The sequence below is a fragment of the Quercus suber genome, unplaced genomic scaffold, assembly GCF_002906115.3.
Source record: "Quercus suber isolate HL8 unplaced genomic scaffold, Cork oak 2.0 scaffold_221, whole genome shotgun sequence".
Classification (NCBI taxonomy): Eukaryota; Viridiplantae; Streptophyta; class Magnoliopsida; order Fagales; family Fagaceae; genus Quercus; species Quercus suber.
Window position 1 is genome coordinate 404,240 of NW_027069679.1, and position 12,778 is coordinate 417,017.

At 35.2% G+C, this 12,778-nt stretch overlaps 1 protein-coding gene across 1 annotated transcript; it reads left to right on the plus strand.

Moving 5' to 3' along the window:
• The first annotated feature begins 400 nt into the window (after positions 1-400).
• On the plus strand, positions 401-6,635 carry LOC112011761 (coronatine-insensitive protein 1). Its single transcript, XM_024044107.2, has 3 exons — positions 401-1,331; positions 4,239-4,710; positions 5,456-6,635. Exons 1-3 carry the CDS (start codon positions 850-852, stop codon positions 6,278-6,280), a joined length of 1,779 nt encoding a protein of 592 aa, XP_023899875.1. The 5' UTR covers positions 401-849; the 3' UTR covers positions 6,281-6,635.
• The last annotated feature ends 6,143 nt before the right edge of the window (positions 6,636-12,778 follow it).

The following is a 12,778-nucleotide window of genomic DNA, read 5'->3' on the forward strand; positions in this document are numbered from 1 at the left end:
ATTTGTGATCAGAAGTTTTTAATTACCGTTAAAAAAAACTCCCAAAATGTACAACCCAATCACGGAGTGAAAGAGAGAGCCAGACAACATCTGGTGCAGTAAAGTGAATGAATAAAAGCATAAATCCAACCCAAGCAATCAAAACTCACCACGTTGCAACCACCCAACTCGATTTTTTTTCTCCCAATAATTCATAAACCCCAAAAAAAAAAAAAAAAAAAAAAATTTCATCGTCTCAACAATGACGTTTGATTGGTATGCATTTTTCTCCCAATAATTCATAAACCCCAAAAAAAAAAAAAAAAAAAAAAAATTTCATCGTCTCAACAATGACATTTGATTGGTATGCACCAGTATATTTTGTCGTTTCCCCTTTTATCTTTTCATTATTTTTCTTTCCCTCTCTCTCTAAAAACCTCTGCTCCCTTTGAGTCCTCTCTTTTTTATACTCACAAAACAAAACCACACACTCTCTTCTTTTGTTATTTGAGGCGCACAATAGACCACTCACTAGGGTCTGATCCAATCCAATCACTCAGCCACCACTCCACTAACTGTTTTTTTTTTTTTTTCTCCAACCGTCGCCGTTCGATTCTCTTTCTCCGTCGATCCTCACCGTCCATCCTCTCCGATCCTCCTCTCTCTCTCTCTCTCTCTCTAACACCATGTGGATCTTCTTCGAACCGCGTTTCTCTTCAAGAAACGATTCGTCGTTTCCAGATATAACGGAATGATTCGGTCTCTAAATATCGGTTTCGGTATCCGATTTTGTTTTGTTGCTGCTTTAAATTGATTTTTAACCTTTGAGCCGATTTTGTTTTTGTTGTTTTTCGGGTTTTTTTTTTGGCTATGGAGGATCGGAGCTTGAACAGAATTAATAGCGGAATGTCTGACGTGGTTCTCGGCTGTGTGATGCCGTATATTCACGACCCGAAAGACCGAGACGCGGTGTCTCTGGTTTGCAAGAGGTGGTACGAGCTCGACGCGCTCACGCGCAAGCACGTGACGATCGCGCTCTGCTACACCACGAGTCCCGATCGGCTGCGGTGCCGTTTTCGGCACCTTGAATCTCTGAAGCTTAAAGGAAAGCCGCGAGCGGCCATGTTCAACCTCATACCTGAAGATTGGGGGGGCTACGTCACTCCCTGGGTGAAAGAGATCGCCGAGTCTTTCAATTGCTTGAAATCGCTCCACTTTCGCCGAATGATTGTTCGAGACTCGGATCTGGAACTTCTCGCTCGCACTCGCGGCCGTGTTCTCCTCGCTCTGAAGCTCGACAAGTGCTCTGGCTTCTCCACCGATGGCCTTCTACATATCGGTCGATCTTGCAGGTAGTTCCTTTTATCGGAAACTTTGTTTGTGATAATTCGAGCTTGAATTGATTCTATTCCTGTTGAATTTGGATTCGGATTTTGTACTTGTTTTTTACTGTTTATTAACTGAAGATTAATCTCAACAAATTTTGTTGCTTTATTGTGTGAATTACTGTGATTTCTATTTTGTTTTTTGTTTTTTGTTTTTTTTTTTTTTCAATTTCTTGTTATTAAGTGAAGATTGATCGTACAAATTTTGTTGCTTTAATTTTTGACTTACTGAGATTTCTTGACTAAATATGATTTTCAAGGGCTTAAAGTTCTTCGCGAGTATTGCTCGTGTAATTTTTACTTAATCTTTTGTTATCGCGAGTTATAGATAGAGTGCAGGGCTTGTAGTTGACATGCTGTTTTCGATTTTTTGTTTTTGTTTTTGTTTTTGTTTTTGAATGTCGAGCGAAATGATTGTTGGTGTCTTCCATGATTAGCTTAAATTTCAGGTCATTTGATTATGATTATGTCTCTATTCGGATAATTACGTGTGTTATATTGAGAAGAGTGTCTCTGTTTCTTCTTCGGGAAGTTGTAGTTTGATTGAAATTTGAATTAATTAGCACGTGCGATTAAAAGAATTAAAGGTTTGATACAATTTTTCAGTCATTTGTGGACTTCTTCTCTATATAGTTGTTTTAGTAACGCATAGGTTTGTAACTGAAAGCTTGTTGGCGGTTATAGATTGAGTTTATCACTAGTAGATGAGTTGAGTACAATTGGGAAGTGAAAATATACTAGAATGTTTTGTTAACGTGTATATTAACAATAGTTGGATATATCTGGATCTGTCTATATGTTACTTTGAGGATTTCTCAGGTAGTTGAGGTTGGCTTTCCTCATGCTTTAGCTTCTGAACTTTTAATCCTGCAAATTATCTAATTTAAAAGTCCACAAGGTTTTTGAAATTATGGTTTGTGTACAACAATGGCTATAATGCTGAGATTCTAAAGGCTGTGAAATCCCTAGAACTTTGCGATGAATTCATTAATCACTAATCAGAGGGTTGAAGTTGCACTAATTATTGTCACATCTCTGAGTTATGTTTTGAAAACTCTGGGGAGTATGATTGAGCACTTTTGAAGGCAATCAAGTTTTGGAAAGGGTAATGCAATACTGACTTGGTTTTATATAATGGAGATCAATTCAGAAAACTACCAGTTTTTTTTCCCTTTCCCACTTGAATGACCAATAGAAAGTTTTCTTGATAAGTAATCAAGATGTTTAAATGGGTAATGAAAGACTCAGGCTTGACAGGATTGAGTTATAGGTGTGATCAGCAATGAATCAAGATTCTAGAGGATGGAAAAAAATAGGGCAATGAAAATATATTCAATTTAGAAATTCAAACATCTTGGAAGAGTCTAATCATTGGATGACACTGAGATAATATAAAAGATTAATTACTACTGCAAAATGCATCAAATGTAGGCTGAGACTAAAAACATAAAAAGTATTACTTTTGACAAGCAAATGTTTGTGCACCATCAACCATATATGCATAATGATTTAATTGAGTTTAAAAGGTAGATCTTGCAATGATACCATGCTTCTCCTTTTAATTAACTGCATCTATGTATTCTCTCTTGAATGATGAAAGTAAGTTATACATTTACTTTGTCTTTGAAAGTCAACTAGCTTGATTCTATATGTTGAAATTTATGACTTGTTAGAGTTGCAGATTCTGTTTCTTGATCCCTATGCTCATCTAGGTCTAGAACCCTAAGCATTCCCCCCAGAAGTTGGAGGAACATTCGTTCCTTTAATGAAATGGAGATGAAATATCAATTTCATCCCTATTCCGACAAAGACATATAAAAGGGTTTTAATAGTAAAATTATATTCCTTCCCCTCTTTTTTTTACATGGGGAGAACTTTTCTCATTTAATCAATGAATATTTACTTATCAAAAAAAAAAACTTTAGAGAGAAGCTTTAGTCTTTTGGATATGTTTGTGGAGTTTTAGGCCTCACATATGTTGTTACCCCAAGGGATTGGCCTAGTGGTTTTTAAGGCCTCATGATATCTATGAGGTATTGGCTTTGAAACCTCTAATCAGCATCTTGGTACTACCTTCAAGGGATTCCTCCCTATAATTTCCAAATGTACGTGGGACAAGGGATCTACACACACTTAGGGGAATAGTTGGACTCCCAAAGAGCTTTGGACACCAACCCTCACATATGTATTGGTAAACTATTTTATTTACTCATTCTTCAATACTCTTTCTTAAGCAACTTTCTGTACTACAGAGGAAAACAGAAATTTAAAACGAGGAAAAAAGCTGCTCAGGATGCACAAAATAAAAATTAGCTGTTGCCTGGGATTCCAATGCTGCTTAAACCTTGGTAGAATTTTGTTTTTCTTGGAGAATTTCACACCCTGGAAAGTTTTCTTTGTGCTTTGTTTCTTCTTTTCACTTCTATTTTTTTTCCATGGATTTTAGAAATATGTTGTATGAGTTAGTCACAATGAGCTTGTCCCACCAGAAAAAAAAAGGAGGAAGATATGAGATAGCAGTATAGAAATGTTGACCTATTAGTGAGAAGTTCTAGATTTGCAGAAACATGACTTATGTAGTGGTTGCAATTAGTTCAGATAAGTTCTGTTAAGTTGAGAATTATGTTCTCATTTTTATGTATCATGTGATTGCCCCCACTACCATTTATATATGTGTTGACTGTATATGATGCCTGTTATTTGGGCTACTACTATTATGTTTCACTTAGTGGATGTGTGAGCACAGCCTGCTGTCATAGTGGTAGAAGCTATTGATTCTGGGGCACTGATCTGATCCATAGTCTTTTTTTTGATAAGTTTGATCTGATCGATAGTCATTATGACTAATGTATTATTCTTTATATGCTTTCTCAGGAATTTAAAAACTTTGTTTTTGGAGGAGAGCTTCATTGCTGAGAATGATGGTGACTGGCTACACGAGCTTGCTTTGAACAACACGGTTCTTGAAACTTTAAATTTTTATATGACGGACCTTGCCCAAGTCAGATTTGAGGACCTTGAACTCATTGCTAGAAATTGCCGCTCCTTGATCTCTGTGAAAATTAGTGATCGAGAAATCTTGGACCTCCTTGGTTTCTTTCGTATTGCAACTGCTTTAGAAGAGTTTTGTGGGGGTTCCTTCAATGAGCAACCAGAAAATTACTCAGTTGTGTCATTACCTCCAAAGTTATGCCGTTTGGGTCTATCATACATGGGGAAGAATGAATTTCCAATTGTATTCCCTTTTGCATCCCAACTCAAAAAGTTGGATCTACTTTATGCACTCCTTGACACAGATGACCATTGTATGTTAATCCAAAGGTGCCCCAGCTTGGAAGTTCTTGAGGTAAAACCATAAAACCACTACTCATCTTTTCTCCTTTTTTTTATCATTATGTGTGTATACTTTTTTTCATTGGTCAGAGTTATGTCTTATATCATATTTCTAAAATTTTAAGGCACTATATAGATATTCTGGAACATTTTTTTTTTTAATTGAAAATTTTTTATAATTGTTTTTTGATAGATGCAAAGTATTTCAACCTATGGTGTTCGTTTCATGATGATTTCTTCTTATCATCAGGCTAAGACACCAATTGGTTTTTAGTGTAAGTAGGGGATTTGAACCTCAAATTTCTTATTTGTTGGCAAGAGACTTTATCCGTTCTGCTAACTGGAACCCACATTCCAAAAGACTTTCATTTCTGCTTTTCTTATCTGAATTATTTGCAACTATTATAGAACCTTTTCTTCCATTAGAATCCCCCGTTACTTTATTCTCTATAATGACTATATTGACCTTGGTTTTAAAAGATCAAATTCTTAGGATTTTACGCAAGTGTACTATTTCCTGTTTGTGATTTCACTTATGTAACCACAAATTGAATTATTTCATGTTAATTGGCAAGTAACTGTAGGGAAAAAATTAGAAATTATATGACAATGCTAAATGACAAATTAGGTGCATATTCTTTAAAATGGTTGAATGTAACTTCTTAAAAAAATCCTAGAAAATGGTTCAGCACAATGGAGTGGGTATTTAGTGCATTGAAACTTTTATATATATCTAAATTTGTTTTTCTTAAGTACAGACAAGGAATGTTATTGGGGATAGAGGATTAGAAGTTCTTGCTCAGAGTTGTAAGAGACTAAAGAGGCTTAGGATTGAGCGAGGTGCCGATGAGCAGGGAATGGATGATGAACAAGGTCTAGTTTCACAAAGAGGATTGATTGCCTTGGCTCAGGGATGCCTAGAACTGGAATACTTGGCTGTTTATGTGTCTGATATCACAAATGCCTCTTTGGAATATATTGGCTCTTACTCAAAAAACCTTTGTGATTTCCGCCTAGTCCTGCTTGACCGAGAAGAGAGCATAACCGATTTGCCACTTGACGATGGTGTCCGAGCTCTTTTGAGGGGCTGTGAAAAGCTTAGGAGGTTTGCGTTCTATGTCCGACCTGGGGGCTTGACTGATGTGGGTCTCAGTTATATTGGAAAGTACAGCCAAAATGTGAGATGGATGCTTCTTGGTTCTGTTGGAGAGACTGATGCAGGGCTTTTGCAGTTTGCTAAAGGCTGTCCTAGCTTGCAAAAACTGGAAATGAGGGGCTGTATCTTCAGTGAGCGTGCACTGGCTGATGCTGTGTTGCAACTCACTTCTCTGAGGTATTTATGGGTGCAAGGATATAGAGCATCTTCAAATGGTAGCGACCTCATGGCAATGGCTCGCCCATTCTGGAATATCGAGTTAATTCCTGCTAGACGAGGAAGTGTTCCCAATGGTCTTGGGGAGACCGTGATAGTTGAGCATCCAGCCCATATACTTGCATATTACTCCCTTGCTGGACCGAGAACTGATTTTCCCAATACTAATACTGTTATCCCTTTGGATGCAGAAGCCTTTGTCACCGCGTAGAGCTGTATATACTACTCTGCAGAGGAGTCTTTCCTTGCCACGTCTTGTTTATATTTTCATGTAGCTTTTTTCCCCTTTTGATAAGGGGTTTTTCTATTTTAAATTACATTTTTCTGCCCTAGTTCTAGACATTAGTCCTGTAATAAGTTTGGGTTTCCTTACGTAATTTGGAAGCACTTGCTCCTTTGGTGCTACCAATCTCACTGTCCTGTTGGGGGTAGTTCGCCCAAACTTCAACACTTTGGTGACTTGTATTAATATGCTGAGTCAATCTTATTGGGAATTATTGTTGTTATTGGGTAAAATGTTGAGGTGTTTCAAGTTTGTGAATAAAAATGAAGAGTGGTTTTACTTACCATGATTTTGTGCTATCATATAATTGCGATGACTGACTGGATTGAAGCCTCTAGCCTTTGTGGTATATTCAACTGTTACAGAACAATGGCCGTAGGAACGTATTAACCAGATCCACAACTCATAATAACATTGTACCCCAAAATAAATTACTAATACAAATGTGGTTGTTTTTTATTTATTTATTTATTTATTTTGAGGTAACAAATGAGATTGTGGTTGAGGTACATTGCATACGTGCTTGTGAGTCTGTGACACTGAACTATGATAAGCGACAGGAGGCATTGCCCTGTAGAGCTTTATATATCTCTAAACAGATTATTCTTATCACCATAAGTAATTCTAATATATAGTTTTTTGTGTTCTAGATGGATTGAACTGCCACTGGGTTGAAATGTTTTTACTAATTTTTACTGATTATGAGTGGTTCATCTATGTTGTAGCTTGTAATAACGAACTACTGGCTGGGCTTTGTAAAATGCTTTTACTGGTTATTTGCCTGTTGATTACTATTTCCTCCAGGCTTGCTTAGAGCTATGTTGAAAAATAGAGGGGGAATTTCATATCGAAGGGTGGAGTGGCTTTCTAGAGAGTTTTTATTTTTTATTTTTTTATTTTTATAATAAAAATGTGACGAATTGAAGTTCTTTTATGTGACAATCGGTAGTAAATTGTAGTTTTCCACTAACGATGTTACATGTAATGAGTTTATGATGTGGCTTGAAATATTTTTTAGAAGTGTAGGTTTTAATTTAAAACTTCTCAAAGTATAAGATTTAATTTGAAACAACTCCTGATTTGGGATTTTTTTAATGACCAAATAAGAATTTTTTATTAAAAAAACCCAAACAATTACTTCACAGATACAACTTAAAAAACAGAACACACTACTGTAGGCACCTCAAGACAACAAGGCACTCTGCACCTCAAAGAACACTCAACTAATAGGCAAAACCCAATAACACTACAAAACTACTTGTATATTTCCACTCAAGTATAGAGACAGAAATCCCTCAACAACGACAAAGTGTACTCTCCAAAACAAAGTTTTCAATCTCCTCTGTTGCAGCAATCAAAACTCTGAATTCCCATTTTATGATCTGCATAATGCTCTCCCCAGCTTTAGTTTGCCCTCCATGAATAGTAACAGCCTTCTTTGAGAACATAATAAGTGGTACATTGTTTGTTATCCCAAAGCAATTTTACACAAAGTAGCCTCTAGATTTTTCTCCTTTCCAATATTTTAAACCCATTCAATTGACAATCCCTTCCCAGCTTCTTTTTTCTGGTCTACTGCACTGACATAGCTTCATGACCTCTTTTCAAAGTCTGCTAGTGAAAGGGCACTCAAAAAAGAATGCACAAACTGTATCTCAGCATCTCCCAAGTATCCCACTGAATCACTCTCTCTCTCTCTCTCTCTCTCTCTCTCTCTCTCTCCCTTGTAGTTAGTCTACAAGTATCCCACTGAATCACTCTCTCTCTCTCTCTCTCTCTCTCTCTCTCTCTCTCCCTTGTAGTTAGTCTATTCTTGAGTGCTAACCACATTATGGAAGTTTGTCTAGAAATTATCATTGAAAACTAGACAAGCCTAGACCACTCAAACTTTGGAAGCATAAACCTGATAGCATGCCATGTCTCTGCACTGGAAACACCTGATTTTGAGGGAAGTCAAACGGGCTTGCCATGATTACCAAACTATTAATGGCATTCCATAATAAGTTCACTCAGCTGAATGTCTACTGAGTGACTAATAAAACTTTCTACTTGAACTTCATTTTTGCTCTACAAAGCTCTGGATTTTGCTTGACCAAAGTATGCAGTCTTGTTCTGTGATAATCTTCAGTTTTCAACTCATTTTTACACACTCACAAATTATGTAGTAAGAACCAAAAACCAAAGCTAAATTTCCCAACATCACAAGTGCTACAGATCTTGCAAGCCTTTGGCATCAGTATTTTCCTCTCAACACTCTGGACACCTAATGTCATTTCTGAGTTATAGAATTTTCCTCCATCCTCATGAAGACATTTGATTTGGATGTCTTCCAATGTGCCTATAAAGTTAAACAGAAGATTATCAGATGGTGCAACAATTCCAGTTCTAATCGTATAATTGATGGCCATGATAACATTAGCTATGTTTTGTAATAATGTACTTTATTTATTTAATTATTTGCATTAGAAGAAAAAATTTAGTGATATCAGGATGATGTTGATATGTCATCAGCAATTAAAGAAGGTGGTACCAGCTATTATAAGGTGTAATGAACATATAGATATTGCTTTATATAAATCAAGGGATTTAAAAGGCGATTATTGGTAAAATTGCTTTATAGAAATTTAACAATATATGATGATTTGAGTTTTGGAGATTTTTCTCAAGTAAAAATACATGTAATATTCTGGATTTGAAATGACATCTTTCAACTATTTATTTCAAATCTAGTAAAGCGTGAACCTGTCAATAAATTTCATCAATAAAAAAATGTCATTTCATCTTTTATTCAAATCATTTAAATTAAAAAATGAAATCCAGATCCTTCTTTTTAAATACCTTGATCCAACTGAACTATTAAGTACTCCTATTTTGTAGCAATTGAGGATATTGTTCCCTTATGTTGATTAATATGTTTTTAAGAATCATTGTTTTGTGTTAAAAAGTCTCAAAAGGATATGATTTTTTTTTGTAATTACACAAAATTACTCTAGTTGGAAAGTGGTGGAAAAATTTTGTCCGCAAATCATTTTCCAAGGAATGAGTATTTGTATCAATAATGAATAATTAATATGATGCATTATGGAACAACTTTTTGTTGTCGGCATGGGTAGATGAGAGGAAGTACTGTTATCAAATAGTCAAATTTAAAGCAAGCAAGCGGAGTGACAAAAGTGATCAAAGCTGTATTGAATTTATTGGACAACAACAAAATACCAAGGCTAAATATCAAAATTTCATTACTCCAACCATTAAACAGAGAGGACTTTCATTTTCAGTGCAAAAGTGAAATTGCATTAGTGGGAGACTCCATGAAGTCAACTCCAAAAATCCAATGATGAATAGAAGTATAGAACAAGTACTTCTTCCCCAGGATAGCAGAATCACATAGATTTGTACTTATTCTTCACATATACCTCCTTTCACCTTTGTGTGATGTCCAATTATGGGTGTAAAAGGCCAATAAAGCAATGCAGACCTCTCGTTTAACAATTGTCAACTATGTAAAATGTTTTTTTCCCCTTGTTAACCATTATCATCTTATTTTAATATGCTAAGATTATATATTACTAGTTTGTACATAGTTTCCTCAAAAAAAAGAAAAAGGTTTGTACATAGGAATCTAGTTTTTATTATAGTAAATGTTTAGGCATTCTCTGACTGGGTATCCCATTAATGTTGATTAGTATGCTTTTGAGATGCTATTTGTCAAGGCCTAGATCATAAAAGTTACATAATTTTTTTTATTAAAAAAAATCCAAAATAGATAACTAAACACATGGTAATTAATTTTCTAAATGTTGTGAAAACTCTGTTTAAGCAAGATTAAAGAAGGGAAAAATAAGATTTTGTGGTTCAGTAGTGTGCCAATAACCACGAGAACAAGCGGCTATCAATCCATTATAGGAGAGATTAAGGTTGTAAGCTAGAAAGTATGGACACTTCATTTAAAGTGTCATATCCGTGTTATACAAGTGTCATATCAACCATTTTATGTTATAATTTTTATAAAATTGCTCATGTTATTGTATCGCATCCGTATCTGTGTCCGTGCTTTCTAGATTACAAATTACAACAATGTAAGTATACTCTCTCCCCATAAGGCCTTTGGGCTAGTTCACCGAGAAACAAATATGAGCCTACTTCAACCCAAAATTTGATGCGTCTACTTATGTTTTTCTTCTTTTGTTTCCTCAGTATTGCCTTTGAAAGTTTCAAATATTCGGGCCTATTGAAGCTTAATTCTAGTCTTTATAACCTCGATCTTATATTTTCAAACATTTGCTGAAAGCAAAAGTTACAACAAAGGGCTTGGATTTTATCAACTTGGTAGTGGTAGCCAACAGAGAATTCCCACATTACCATGATTGTAATAAGCAAGTACTAGGAAACCTTTGTCTGCAAAACCAAGTCTGCTGTAGAGGATGGGCACGTGTTTGCTGCATGGTTGCCTGGGAGTAAAGGACGTGAAAAAGCCGATCTCATATTTGTACCTTATGATGAATTCCATGAATCCATGGATTACTCTCAATGACCTTTTTTCAAAAGGGCATGATTCTTTATTTCCTTTAAGCTCCAAAGTGTAATTAAAAGGTTTATACAAGCTTATTAAGTTAGTCTGTGTAAATATTGCATTTTAAATTGTTTCAAAACTAGTCTTGAAAATGTTTTGACCCTTTGAAAATGTGATTTCTTATGGGATTCTTTTTGTGGAAGTGATTTGACAAAGAACGAGAAATATGTTGAACATTTTTGAAACAATCAAGACTTTTGAGTGGAACTAAATCACCTAATCATTTTAGAAAAGATTTCAATGATTTACACTTCCCATGTGCAGTATTGGTGCAAAGTTAAAAGGTGGGTTACACTTCCCATGTGCCATGTTGCCATGGTTAAGGGCAGGGTTGGATCAGTTGTGAGAAAAAAAAAAGTATAAATAATTGAAGAATAAGCCTATAAACAAAACATTTTTCGTAATTACTGACATAAATTAAAATGATTGGTACATAATAAAAATTCATCACTGAAGGCAATAATACATCTATGAATTGTGATGTAATGTAAAAGGAAAGAAAAATAAATAAATTTGACATGGTAGCTTTATTTTTTTAGATACAATAGATTTTCAATCTGGGGTGTCCGCTCTATGATGATTGCTCTTTATCATCAAGTTAAGATACCAATTTATTTTTTTTGCAGGTGGATTTGAACCCTAAATCTCTTATTTGACGGCAAATTTTTTTACAAATTGAGTTAATTGGTCCGCTCCATGATGTAGCATCTTCTTAATTGTAAATTTCTTGTGCCAGATGCTTTAGAGTGGGACAAACACAGCGTGACAAGTGACAACTCAAGTACTCAACCATTAATGAAAAGTTTGTGGAAAATTTATGTTTGCAAAGTCTTTTTTGTTTTCCTTAATTGGGTATGCATCCTCAAGAAGGTTATGTTTTTGGAGCCGTATGAAATCACTAACCTATGCTTTCGGCAAAGCAAATGTGAAGCTGTACAGAAGGGGGAGGTTTCAAAAGTGAACTTGCTGTTTAAGAAACATGTTTAAAATGGTCATCGGCAGTATTAGAATTTCGAATTTATTGGACAGTAACAAAAACTAAAATGGGCTAAATATAAAAATTTCAATACCTCCAAGCTTTAATCCTAAAATTTTTGGATCGATTATGGATCAACAGGCTAGTCAAGGTCACCCACTCCCATGTATCTATAGTGAATGTTGCTACAACCCTCTCTTTTTTTCTAGACATGGGACCAACTATGAACAAAATACGTAACTCTTAAGTATAGACACAAATGTAAATTCAATACTTCAATCATTAAACAGAGAAAAATAAGAAACATCATTGAACTTTTTATTTTCAATGTAGAAGTGAAATTGCTTTAGTGGACGACTCCATTGAAATGAAGTCAATTTCAAACATAAATAGAACAAGTACCCAAGATAACTGACTCATTGGTTTTGTCCTTATCCTTCATCTGAACTTTCCTTTCATCATTTTGTGATGTCTAATTATGGATGCAAAAGGCCAATACAGTAATGCAGACTTCCTTTTAGGAAAATTATCATCTGCACAGTATGTTATATAGTATTTTTTTTCCTTCTCAGGTCCTTTTCACCTTGAAGTCCAACCACACTTTGCTATATAGCACAGTATGGAGCACTAATCGGCATGACTTTGCCTTATAGTAATAGTAGGGATGTTATGTTGTATCATTTGTTTTGACTTTCTCAGCAACATGATACAGGTTTGTTTATTCACATGGGCACTTACTTTCACTTGAATATCTAACAAAATTTGTGGGCTGTAAACATATTAATAAGTTGGTTATAATTTATCCAAAGTTCTATCCATTATTTCAAATGATATAAGGCATCCTTGAAGGTTATCCTTAGATCCATGTGGGCCAATG